The sequence below is a fragment of the Gouania willdenowi genome, chromosome 8, assembly GCF_900634775.1.
Source record: "Gouania willdenowi chromosome 8, fGouWil2.1, whole genome shotgun sequence".
NCBI classification, from domain to species: domain Eukaryota; kingdom Metazoa; phylum Chordata; class Actinopteri; order Blenniiformes; family Gobiesocidae; genus Gouania; species Gouania willdenowi.
Genome location: NC_041051.1, coordinates 13,930,107 through 13,944,078, shown reverse-complemented (window position 1 = coordinate 13,944,078; position 13,972 = coordinate 13,930,107). Strand labels below are relative to the sequence as shown.

At 41.9% G+C, this 13,972-nt stretch overlaps 1 protein-coding gene across 1 annotated transcript in view; it reads right to left on the bottom strand.

The window, feature by feature from the left end:
• cyth3b (cytohesin 3b) overlaps window positions 1–13,972 on the bottom strand; it is a 67,946-nt gene that overhangs the window by 18,400 nt on the left and 35,574 nt on the right. Inside the window, 5 exon segments of the mRNA XM_028455734.1 lie at window positions 425–505; window positions 1,351–1,469; window positions 1,618–1,684; window positions 9,762–9,826; window positions 11,018–11,100. Coding sequence (XP_028311535.1) covers window positions 425–505; window positions 1,351–1,469; window positions 1,618–1,684; window positions 9,762–9,826; window positions 11,018–11,100 — 415 coding nt within the window.

Sequence of the window (13,972 nt, the reverse complement as noted above, 5' to 3'; positions counted from 1 at the left end):
AAAGTGATGGAGAAAAGTAAAACCCATGGGAATGTCATAAAATATAGATACTAAACGTGTCTAACAAACTGTTTGCTGTAAACTACACATTTTCTTTATGCCCCAGATGCTTCCAAACACATGGAAGAAGAGTAATGTCTGTACTGCACTGTTTTTACAGTGCATGTACTTCCCACTCATTGTGTTTCCTGTAATCCATTGCCCTACATAACGCAGGTTCCTCTTGATCTCTAAAGCGTTGAAGTCGGCTTACAGTTGGAACACATAAACATAAGATACGTTTCTCCAGGATGTGTTTGTCAATGTGCTTGTAATCCTGCTGTTTACATAGTTACTGCCTTTGCAAGCAGAAACTAGAGCTATGATAACAGAGCAGTAAAGTCCCATTTTTGTTTTTCCTTATTCTTCTTACATTTGAACTCACCGTAAGGCCTGAACAAGGTTGAGATCTGCAAATTCATGAAGCTCCACAAATGCCTGGAGGACCTTGATGTTGAAGTCATCCCTGAGGAACAGCACGTATTTGTTGCACATTATTTACTGCACGGAAAACATCCACGATCATGTTTGTGTTTGCAATGGTACTACAGGAGGTAGAGATAGAGGACAATAAACAAATTAAAGCATTAAAAATATGGGGTTTTATGTTTATTTTTAGTTAAAATAATGATAAATGATAATCACACTGGATATGACCAGCAACTCACAAAACGGCAACAAAAACACACAAAATAAGAGAAAAATACACCGAATAAAAAAAAGAACAGACAAACAACAACAAAATACACAAAATGACACCAAAAATGCATACTCTAAGAATAATACTTACTATTACCAGTAATACACAAACAACAACAAAAGACACGCTAAATGAGAGACAAATACACAAGATCACTACATTATACACAAAAGAACAGAAATATACATAATGACGTAAGAAACAATCAAAAGACACCAACAACACAAAAACACACAAAATAAGAGAAAAATATACTGAATAATAAAAAGAATAGACAAATCACAACAAAATACACAAAATGACACAAAAAACACAATAAATACTGTGCTTCAGTCCACTTATTTACAATCCGAGATTCTTTAAAATGTGTGTTATCACTCATTCATTACATCATTGTGTTCTACAGTTGTTTTTTCACAGACCTCTAAGCAAAATGTTGTAGTTAGACAAAGGGGGGAGTTGCATTTCAAAAGTAAGAGAAAGGGGTACTTGAGCTAAAAAAGTATGAGAAGCACTGACATAGATCATACTGGAACATCTGAGCACATGCAGGGCTGATATGGTGCACAGATGGGAGGGAACCCACACAGAACTTCAAGTTCAGAGCTTACCGTTCTCCTAAGTAGTCCCCGATGACTGTTTTGTTGAGGCCCTCGCCTTTATAGAGAAACTGTGCAATGTCCTCCGGTGTATTCTGGAGAAGATCGTTCTCCAACAGAAACTGGATTCCCTGTTGGGAAAAAAATGGGGGCACATGCTATAACTCATGATGAATGGTTCAGGTATTTAAAAACGAAATCTAATTTCAGATGTCTGATTTAATCATAATGTAGGAATTCAGCTGCAGGGTAGGTAACCTGATCCAGGTCTGACTTCACCTTTTTGGGGTCCATGTTGAACTTCTTTCTGCCCATAGCGATTTGTTTGTTTCTTTGTGTGGTTTTGCTGTAAGAATTAAAAAAAGCAACGAGAACTTAGCAGCAGAGGTGGCAAATGTACTGGTCTTCAGTACTCAAGTAAAAGTATAGATACTAAAAATGAAAATGGTAAAAATTAAAGTTGCTCCCCTACTTGAGTATAAGTAAAAAAAAGTACATGGTGCTAAATGTACTTATGCACAAAAAAAGTAAAAAGTAATACTAGGGATGCACCGAAATGAAAATTTGAGGCCGAAGCCAAATAAAATATAAAAGCTTGGCCGAATACCAAATAACAAATATTACTATTTTTTTTAAATAGTGCATAAATAGCCTAGAATACATTTTTGGATGTGTTTTTTAAAGAAAGTAAATGTTTATTGAATATTATGACATATAAATATTCCAGTTGCCTTTGCTTTTCATAAAAAGCACAACAAAGTTTTTCATTTATATTAGTCCTTCAAATACTGTAAAACAAAACATGCATTCCAAAAAAAAGCTATAAGTGCATTAAGGGGGAGGTATGATGAAAAAAATCAATTTATAATGGTTTTGCTACAGTGATATACATCCCTTTAGCCTTATTCAGAGGGCCAAAGTTGAAAAAGTTCTGTTTCCTCCTTTCCTTGTTATTCCACATTTTTTAAAAAGTCACCTCCAAACGGGTGAATTGGATTTTGCCCACGTTGGCAACTTTTACGCGGTGACGGACGACGGAGAGCGGTTAGGGAAAGGAGAGAGTCTGGCTGCGTTTGAGTGCGGAAAGGAGGAGTTGCTTGCTGCTGGTTCTGCGGCAACGCGCACACACTTTTCCGACTCAAAATCACTGCACGTTGTTTGATTGCGTCATTGCGTCACACGCAACTATTCGGTCTTGCTTTTAACTCAATAAACCAAAGGCCGAATGTGGCTTTTTTGCAATATTCGGCCGAATATATTCGGCCAAATATTCTTTGCATCCCTAAGTGAAACAAATTTCCCTTCATTAACAACACCGGATTTTAAAACCAGCAAATTCTATATCTTATTTTCTTTAAGAACTGGTTAGAGTTAAGTCACGGTGCTGCATTTAAACCATGGCAACACACCTACTTCTGCACGCTTCGTCTGCAAATGCCTCGTCTCAACCCACCACAACCCCAGCTCTTCCTCTCCTGTCTAATTAACCAGTGTCTTCTGTTGGCATCTAACGCCTGTGCTTCTGTTCCAGAGGGTCCTGCTGACCGCTCTCTCTGCTTATGCCTCTGCATGTAGCTCATAGAAGAGCAAGGGGGAGCTCTCTTCGCTTCAGGCTTTCCACGCAGCTGCTGGAAGGGCAGAGAGATCCCAGAACAGAACCTTACCACCAAATCTAAACTCCATGCTAAATAAAACAATTTGACTAAAGTGATCCTGACTGAACAGAAAACTGGTGCATGGAAACAAGTTAAATATGTTACTGCCTTGACCAAATGGAGAATTTAGCACTCAGAGCTAAACATTGTAAATGAAATGTGTCAAGAAAAGAAATTGCAAATGCTCAATGAAACCCAGAGCATTGAGTTTAATATTTTGAAAAACTTGAAAATGTTTTTGTCTTTTTACATTGTGATGTCATTTTCGAAGGTCTTAAAAGTAACAAGCTCATTTTTTTTAAATGTAAGGAGTAGAAAGTACAGACATTTGTTTTAAAATGTAAGGAGCAAAAGTACCAAACCAAAAGGTTGGTTGAGTTCTAAAAAAAAAGTGGGTTGTGATTTAATGATCATTCTACACTCAACTGAATATTTGATAGAATCCTCCTTTACCCAAAGGAAAATCCTGCAACATGCATGTGTACGCATATGCTTCCTACATGTGTTCCCAGAATATCCTCAGTCCCTTTGCACGCTGCACCTGAGACACAGGCTGACACAACCTCACTTCACTTCACCACCCAATCAAAAGAGATCACAGTGTTTGTCTAGTATTAGGTTGAGGGACCGCCCCGTATCATTCGACAGACTATGCGGGATTAATGAAACACTGCATAGATACCAACAAGTGGGAGGTTCACTGTGTTTTACCAAAATATAATCTATTATTACATCATATAATTTTATATATACATTTTTTTTTTTTTTTGAACAAGGTTTATTTATGATTTTTACAATACAGTCATCAGAATAAGCCATTCTCATTATTGAAATAAAACAAGGAACCCCACCCCCTCCAACCTCCCACAGAAACATTGAGGAAGCCACAATAGTCAAAAGATTACAAAATAATAATAATTAGTAATTAAACAAGATAATGATAATACCTAACAATGATAACAATAACAAGGAAGAATATATACACATATACATATGCATACACACATAAAATAAAGACGAGTAAACAAAATGCAGTCCAGTGAGTTACAATAAATTATACATTATGTCATCTTGGTCACAAACTGACTTTGGAAAGCACAGCTGCGAGGAGCAGTGACATGTGAACCAAAGGGGCACCTAAAGACCAAAGAAAGTTTCTAATGTTTGGGTTTGTAATATCTGTTACAGAGAAAGAACTTAAGGTTCAGTCACTTATAAAATTATCAGAGCTTAGACTTTCAACATGACTTAGAAAGGGCTGCCATGACAGTAAAAATTGACAGTATACCTTATCTTTTCTAGTTTAACAAAGTACAGCATGTCTTTAATCCACTGTGTAAATGTTGGAGGGTTACATTCCTTCCATCTAATCAAAATCTGTCTTCTGGCTATAAGAGTGGCAAAAGACAGACAGCTTTGTGTGTGGTGTTCCAAGCTCAGGTTTGTCGTCTCCACACCAAATACAGCCAGGAAGGCAGATTCTCTTAAATCCTTGCCTATAATTTTGGAAAGTGTATCAAATATTAACTTCCAGTAATTAGATAACCCAGGGCATTCCCAAAGAATATGAATTAAAGTGGCTGGGAATTGCTTGCAACGATCACATATGGGATTTATATTTATTAAAAATCTTGAAAGTTTAACTTTGGTCCAGTGTAGCCGGTGAAATATTTTAAACTGCATGATGGTATGTTTCATACATATTGAAGATGTGTACATTCTATCAATCATCTTTGACCATAGGATGTCTGAAACGCTCACACCGAGGTCCTTCTCCCAGATGTTTTTAAGAGACTTTAGACTGGTTGAGCTCTCTCCCATTAGTAACGAGTAGATGTCACCTATCTTTCCCCTCTTGGATGATCTGAGATCATAAATCAAGTCCAGGAGAGTGTCTGGGGGCTTTAAAGGGAACTGGGTGAGATTAGAGAACATAAAACTTCGAATCTGTAAATATCGAAAGAAATGAGACCTTGGGATTCCAAATTTTAAGACAATCTGTTCAAATGATGAGAACAGGCCATCCATAAACATATCTCTAAATGAACAGATCCCTGTCTAGACCAGGCACCAAACAAAAAATCTGTCAAGGGTGGGGGTGATATATATACATTAAATGTTGACTTTCACAATATGACAATAGACAATATTACCTGCAGCACTTGTATATATGTATATATTTATCCTTTAACCTTTATTTATCCCTTATCCTTCATATTTATCATTATTATTACCGGCGCCAAGCGTGAAGCACCTCTTTGCACTGCTGTACGCAAAGCGCAGAGCGTAAGGTTATGTTCAATTTCATTCCTACTGACCGCCAGAGGGCAGTACTGTAAGCACTGAATGTTCCCTTTGCGCATGCGCAGTTTGAGGAGTAATACAAACAAAGTCACACCTGTGACCCGGGATGATGCCCCGAAAGTAATATCATCCCCTCGTCACCTGTGACTCTGTTCCTCATTTTTCTCATGTGCGGTTCGACTTGCATGGCAGATAAGCCACTGCAAACTTGGGCTGTGTTTTTTTCGTCGCTGGATGCCCTTTCACCGTATCGGTTGGAGCAACGGACTTCACCCTCCAAGGGCTGCAAAGGGATATTCTCCGTTTCATCAGCATTTTCTGACACAGGTATTAACCAGACTTAAGTCTTTTTTTAGTGATGGCGGCGTACACACCCCCCTCTCCTGACCTCGGGCTCTTAGCTGGATCTGTGTGTGTATTGTTACAGATGCTTTATCATTCTTTGTTTTCGCTAAGACTTGTTGGTGAATGCGGCGTACGCGCCCCCGCAACCCATCTTTTTGGTTGTATCTCCAGTATTGCTAACCATCGCGAGTAGTTTGCCATTTTTTTTTGGTGGTCTGGTTTGTGTGGCTCTAATTGATGGAGGCCAGCGTCTGCATTCCCTCTCCCAGAATCTAACCGCTGCTGGTGGTCTGTTTTGTGTGGCTTTAATTGGTGAATGCAGCACCCGTGTCCCCACTAGCTTCATACTGGGTATATTGGTCCATATAACCAACACTCCCTTTTATTTTCATTCATTTGGTCCTAGCGGGTAGGGTGGCGTTCACAAGACCACACCGCTCCCACCTTTGGCCTAAGACTTGACACTGGACTATTGTTGCGTTACAGCCTGCATTGTGTGTGCTATTGTCAGTGGTTCTAATTGGGCAGGAGTGTTATGAACGGCTCCCACTGTTGTGCGGCTTGTGGGGCTGCACTTCAAGCTGACGATGGACACGACCTCTGCTCTGCTTGCTTTGGGCCTGACCATCTGAGGGAGGCATTGTCAGACAACCCGTGCATGAACTGCAGCTTTATGCCACGGGCAGTCAGGGTGGCTAGAATGGCAGCGGTGTCCCCAGCGCGAGTGTTTGCTGACTTTTCACCTTCAGGACAGGTACCATTGGGCCAGACAAGACGCTCCAAGCGGCTTTATGAGTCTGCCACAAGCGACGGGCTCCTCCAAAGCCCAAAGAGAACCAAGGGGAGCAAAGATTTGTCTTCTCAGGTTGAGCAGCTGTTTGCGGAGATGGCTGTGATGAAGTCCTTTTTTCAGGCTCGTCACATGGAGGCACCCGTCTCTGAGGCTGGGTTTTCTTCCCCACCCATGCCTGTTCTGGAGCAGGAGGAGAATGTTCTCTCTCTGGCAGCGTCGGCTTCTCATTTTCATGATGGTTTGACACAGTCAATGCTCTGTCCTCATGCTTCTGCATCTGGTTCACTATCATCCAGTCAGAGTCAGGTTGATGAGACAGATGGTTCCATGCAGGATGTACTACATCAGGCTCTGAGTTGCCTGAAGCTGGATGTTCCCCAGCCAGATCAGGCTGGCCCTGGCAGTGCCTTTTTTATATGTGGACGGCCTCCCACACCTTTTGTTGTTCCTCTTTCTGAGGAATATCTGAGGGAGTTACATGCCTGATGGAGGGACCCAAGCTTCTTAGCACGCCTCTCATCAGATGGTCGTGTGTTGGCGGCCATGCATAATTTGGTGGCGGCGGGCTTGGATTGAATGCCTCTTGTGGAACCTCCTGTTGCATCCCTCATTGAGTAACCTGAGGAGGCCTTGCGCCAGGATGTTATGTGCCCTCTGCCCAGACGTCGCGTTACTGATGACCTTCTCAGCAGAGCATAACTCTGGTGCTCACGCTGGTTGTCTAGGCAATTCACTGGCGCATCTTATGTTTGCAACAACTGCCTCCCTGGAAGATGCTACTGGTGCGGCCCGCTGCTGGTAGGTGTTCAATGACGCAGCCCTGCAGGCTTTTGCTCTGTTTGACGAGGGATCTTGGAGGGGTTATGTCTGACCTTGTTCAGGCTTGCAGGCAGGTTTGGCTCGCTCAGTCAGCCTTGTCTGTCTATAACCTTGGAGCCAGGGCAGTTGTTTGGGTCAGCAGCCCTGGAGGTGCTGGAACAAACTGTCCAAGCCTGACAAACCAGGCAGCAGCTTTCAGGCCTCAGTCGCACTGTGCCCCCTCCCCAGAGGTTGAGGCGCTCGACTGCTGGCCCAAATGTTCAACCACCACCTCAGATTGGTCTGGTGGTGACAGCCATAATCAACAGGGATCTGGCAGGGAATTCCGTGTTCCTCATCCCATTCTGGACCTATGGGGGATCAATCTTTACATGAAAGTTCTGCCATTCCACATGCTCACCAATGTGAAGGTCCTTCAGTCAATCAAAGAGGGAGTGGTTTACGTCAATAGATTTGAAGGATGCCTACTTTCATGTACCAATTGCCCCACACCATCGACGCTTCCTCAGGTTTGCTTATCGGGGCCATCATTAGTAGGTCAGGCTGCTCTCCTTTGGGCTCTCCCTCTCCCCGAGGGTGTTCACCTGCTGTGTGAAGGTGGCCCTGACCCCCTTGCAGTCTAGTGGAATAAAGATTCTATCTACCGTATCTGGACGACTGGCTAGTTGCCACTCCGTCCAAGGCGAGTGTAACCGGAGATATGCACCAGTTGCTCGCCCATGTGGCCAAGCTGGGTCTAATGGTGAATCGGGAGAATGAACAACCTGACTCCTGTCCCAAGCTACAACGTTCTTGGGCTGTTCTTGGAGGCTTGCCCCATCGGTTGCCAGGTGGACGATGTACTCTGCCTGATTTCATGCTTCAAGCTTAGCAATCATCTCCATTTTGTTGCCTTCCTTCAGCTGCTGGGGAAGCTGACCTCTGTCACACGTGTCGTGTGACAGGATTGCTGTTGCTGTGCCCTTTTCAGAGGTGGCTGAACAGTTTCCGCCTCAAACGCAAAACGGCACAGGCATCGGATGCTGCGGTTACATGGCAGTGTATCCGTGCACTGGCCCCATGGAGGGACAGGAATTTTCTGTCCGGGGGGTTCCCATGGGTTGTGGTGGTGGCCGCAAGGAGGTGGTCACCACGGATGCCTGCCCCACGGGATGGGGCGCTGTGAGGCAGCACAGGGCAGTTCAGGGGGACTGGTCTCTGAGAGACCGCTCCGACCATATAAACGTACTGGGGCTGCGTGCTGTTCATTTGGCCCAGCAGCATTTTCTGCCTCACTTAAAAGGGAAACACATTCTCGTTCGATCAGACAACACCTCAACCGTCTACCACATTAATCACCAGGGGGGCACCCGGTCAGCACAACTTCTGCGAGTGTCTCATCTACAAGGAGACCACAATCAGGTTGCAGACTCCCTTTCCCGCTGGAAGCTCCCGCCAGGGGAGTGGTCCCTCCACCCAAAGGTGGTGCACAATATTTGGTGCCTGTTCGGGTCGGGCGAAGGTGGATTTGTTGCCTCAGTGGAGTCCACTCATTGCCCTCTGTGGTTCTCCCTCGAGGGGGTACCATGTCCTCTGGGCTGGGATGCGTTGGCACATCCGGAGAGGTGGAGACAGTTCGGCATTGTGTCCTGTGCGGACGCTGCAGGCATACATTGCGGCTACGGATGGTATGCCCCTCTTAGACCAGCTTTTTTATGTTATGGTGGCCCTAAGATGGGACGTCCTCTTTCTAAACAGCATCTGTCTAATTGGATTGTGGAGATCATTCGCAATGCCTGTCGGTCGGGAGGTTGTGCTCCACCGCCCGGTCTTAAAGCCCATTCTACCAGGAGCGTCTCCACTTCATGGGCAGTTTTGAGGGGGGTTCCTATGGAGGATATCTGTGCTGCTGCATCGTGGGCTTCGCCGTGCACATTCACCAGATACTACAATGTCAATGCAGCCACTCCTTCTCCTCTTGGCTGAGTTCTTCTGCAAGGATCTCCTGGGTCATCTCAGTGAGGTGTGTACTGAGGATTCTTGGTGACAGTGTCGATATTAGTCATTCAGTGCTTTCAGCACCGCCCTCTGGCGGTCAGTAGGGATGAAATAGAATGAAAGTTAGGTATGTAACTACGGTTCTATGAATCCCAGATGACCGACAGAGTTTCTCTGTCACTCAGAATCCTTGTGTTTCCGCGAGAGGATTCTGTAGGAACAGAGTCACGGGTGACGCGGGGATATATATGACTTTCGGGGCTTTTTCTGTTCTTCACACCAACTGCCAAGTTAAATTCCTTGTGCTGTTTTTTAAACTGTACTTGGTGAATAAAAACCTTTCTGATTCTGATTCTGACATGATTCAACTAATAAATAGGCATAAGCAGAAACAAGCTTAAACTATGTCAATAAAACCTGAAACAAGTTCACTAACGTGTTGGGCTGTAAAGCACAGCAGCAGAATGGATGTGTTTAAGATGCATGTGACAGACTGAACGTTTTATCCATGGATGGATGGATGGACTCACCTTTCGCCCACACATGTCAGCTGTTCGATCTCAGTCATTACTTCTGCAATTTCAAACTTCAGCCTCTGTAAGAAAATAATAGACCCTTAATCTTAACCCTATTATTCGATTCTTAACAAGAGTCAGTGTCTGTGCATTCCTCAAACACACTGTTTTTTTAAACTTGCATTCATTCCACCCATGGTATTAGGCAGCCACACAAAAAACAGTGTCCGACTGTTCAATATTGCATATCCCTACTGGATGTTGCTCCATTTTACACCTGTACTATGTTCACAATATCATATGCATTGATAAATATGCATATCTTACTAAATACTTTGCTTTTATTTAATTATTGTAGTTTCATCAACAATATACTGTATATACAGCAGGGTTGGGGTCAATTATAATTGCAATCACGTAATTGATAATTAATTACAATTATGTAATTGTAAGAAAAATCTGTTGCTGTCATAATCGCAATTAAATTGCAATTGAGTTTAAATATTTGACTTTGGAATTGTGTTCAAAATTGTGAATTACAATTCAACGCAAAACTGGGGAACCATGTTACGGTTCTATGTACAGTTCTACACATACTGTATGTAGTTAAGAATTACTAAAATATGTTTCATATCAAGCTTTTCCTAATTTTACCATTAAAAAAAATAATCTAGGGTTATAGTGATACAAAAAAAGGCGCAGACGCCCACACCAAAACATTATAACCTATATTTTAAATGATTATGAAGCCAAACAAGATAACCAATAGAAGATGTATTTTACAGCTGATTTAGGACCCATTGTCACAACAGATGCTCACAGGAAGCTAACACAGGAGGAAGGTTATGTTTTATTAGGTTATTTATTAAAGGCTCAGTAATTGTGATTAATAGTAATTGAATTTTAGTAATTGAGAACGTAATTGCAATTGACTTTCTAAGGATAAAAAATAACTGTAAATGAATTGTAATTGGTAAAAAATGCTGGTCACTGTAATTGTAATTGAATTCTAATTGAAAACGTAATCGTAACTGAAAATTTTAATCGACCCCAACCCTGATACACAGCATATAATGTATGTATAATGTGTGTATATATATATATATATATATATATATATATATACAAATATGTCATTCACATTTAATCAATGATAAAAATACAGCAGGTAATGATAACAGCTTTCACTATATTGATAACACACATTTTTTTCCTCTGATATGCAGAATTCAAACAATTACAAATAAATTCAAACGTTGTCTGTTACTCACTTCAATATCATCCAACAGCTCCTTTTTTCTGCGCCGTATATTGGACAGCTCATCTCTCTCCTCCAACGACAGGTCCTCAGGTACTGCAACACACACAGATCAGGCTCTGTGATTGAGTGAATGAGTGAGGGAAAAGAAAGGGCGAGGGGGGGGGGATTGGCACTGCCAGCATTATACTGTATGTATGGATTAAATTAATCATTCTTCTTCCAACCAGCCAGTCAGAATAAAAGAGATTAATCTGGACACAGCGTAACTTTCAATGGATGAATCTGAAAGCGTCACAGGTGACCTGAATGAAGGAATGAATGTGCTCCTCCCAGTCAGGAATGCTTCTATCCACTTTAGCTTCAATAACATATTATTATTAACCATTCCCTAAAACTAAATTATAATTCATGTTTTGGAAGCAATTTACACAACAGCCCTGTGAGAGTAAGGGAGAGAAAAAAAACAAAACAACAACAACAAGGAAACATTCACAGGAACTTACAGTATCTTTTCAAATTCAATTAATCACAATTACTGATCCTTTAATTAAAGAGGCCATTCTTCCTCTTGGGTTTGATTTCTGATAGCCTCTCTTATGATAATGGGTCAGTTTTGACCAGTGTTTAATTTGTAAATCATCAGGTCACGGAACACAGGCCGCGTGTTGTTTCGGCAAGAAGAGAGAGAGAAAAATGTCAGGGAATACATTTTTTTTAAAGCACCTTTTGCTAAATAAACGTGCCAATAATATCACGTGAACTAATTAACCTAAATGTTTAATAAAAGAATGATGAATCAGCATTAAAGAAGCACGGACAATCACTCGTTAAGGAGCGCATCGGTCTCACTCTGAGTGACAGTTGTCAAATCTGCCATGTTTCAGCACCAAGGACAGCGCATAGTCAATGGTAATTTATCCACTTTCATCACAAAGGTCAACCAAACTTTTAGAAAACAAAAACCCACAAATGCTAAATATTCACAAACTTTCAACGCCCATAAACGTGCAAGGCAGCAGCCCCTCCCTCCTGCTACAGTGAGACGGCTGCAGCGAGAAGCTGTACACTTCCTCAACTTACCGGGGCACATTAAAGTGGTTAACTTCTTGAATAAGCCTACATTCTGAGTGAACTCATCCTTCAGTAACTCCATTGATCATTTAAACCTTGAAAGCGGAGCTGTCTATGATAAGTGCTGTAAACGTACGGCCGGAGAAGAAGTGAACAGCCCTCTCGACGCGCTCTTCCTCTCTCAGTTTTTACATTTAATTTTGTGCGTACAATGGGAAAACTTGATATTAAACACATTTTAATAAGTATTAACTACATAGGTGTGAGCCATAGAACTCTAACATGGTTATCCAGTTTTGCGTTTAATTAAATTCCATGCCAATTACAATTACAAAGTCAATTACCTGAACTCCATTACATGTCAATAAGGATTAAAACAGGTGTTTTCAATTACAGTTAGAATTATAATTATGCCATATTTGTAAGTTATCAATTACAAAATTACAAATATAATTGAAACCAACCCTGAACACAGCAAAGACGAAGAAAGCAGCACATCATCATCATCTCACGCTGTATATACGCTGTGTAACTAAATCTTACATTTTACGCACAACATTAATTTTATTTCACACTAAGGATCCCAAAGGCCACCTATACTTATCCTTCATTAAACCATGCCACGTCACCCCCCTCACTTAGACAGCACCCCCCCCCCCCACCACAGAGGACAACCCACTCTCTCCTCCACACACATTTCAACACTGAAATCCATTTGCGAACATGCTGACAGGAAGTAGGTCATTTTCACATGGAGCAATACCAGATTGTGCTTCTCCTATACGTTGTTTCTCAATCTCTGTTTTACACACATACGCGCGCACACACACACACACACACACACACACACACACACACACACACACACACACACACACACACACACACACACACACACACACACACACACACACACACACACACACACACACACACACACACACACAAACCCACACACACCACAAACACACGACACACAGACACACACACACACACCCTCTCCATCTCGTGCTTTGTCCGCCTTCATCCCAGTGTTTGAAGTGTGGCTGAGAGTAGAACAAAATCCCTCAATTGAATCTAACCACTAAAGCAGCTTTGCAAATTAGGTGCACAACCCCCCCCCTTCCCCCCTTCCCCCCAAGAGCTGTAAATAATGGAGGTACAAAGGAAAAGTCTTTCCTCTACATGTTATCTGTCCCTTGTATCTAGAATTTCCCCCAATTCAAGCCTTCGTTTTCCTCTTTGCTCAGTCATTTAAAGTGACAGAAACAGCATGGACTAGTGTGTGGTCACGCACTGAGGGCACGTTATCCCAGACGAGCAGTCAGTCAGGGCAGAGATGCTTCAGATTGGTTTCCATCAACTACATAAAAGGACACAACAAAGGGATGAAGGCAAGAATGACAGATGAGACAAGAAGCAATCCCATGTTATAGAGGAGAATCCAACATTTACTGATGATCATTGATAGCAAAGTGGGTCAGATGTTTATGGAGCACAAAAGCCAAAGTCTAAGCATTTCCAGGCTGAGTGATGATTAATTTTTAATTTGTGAAAATATCAAAGAAGACTTTTTTTCTGGAATGTTAGGAAAAAAAAACGCTGAAATTTTAGACGAGTCTTGTTTTCAACATCTTGGTTTGAAAAAAGTTGATCATGTGGAGAAACCTATTAGTGCCAGTTCCACAGCTCCTAAGTGAGTTCTTACTGGTTTCTGACAACTGACCTTTTTTGTTGCAAAGGCGAGCTTTCTCTTCATTTTGGATAAAACGGATATCCAACCTTATTTTAAGATCACATCCTTTATTAAATTTGTGTCATCCACTTCCCTGTCCTAGACAAACATCACCAGTATTTAACAATGACAATGGTAGGAAAACCACATTTGCATTGA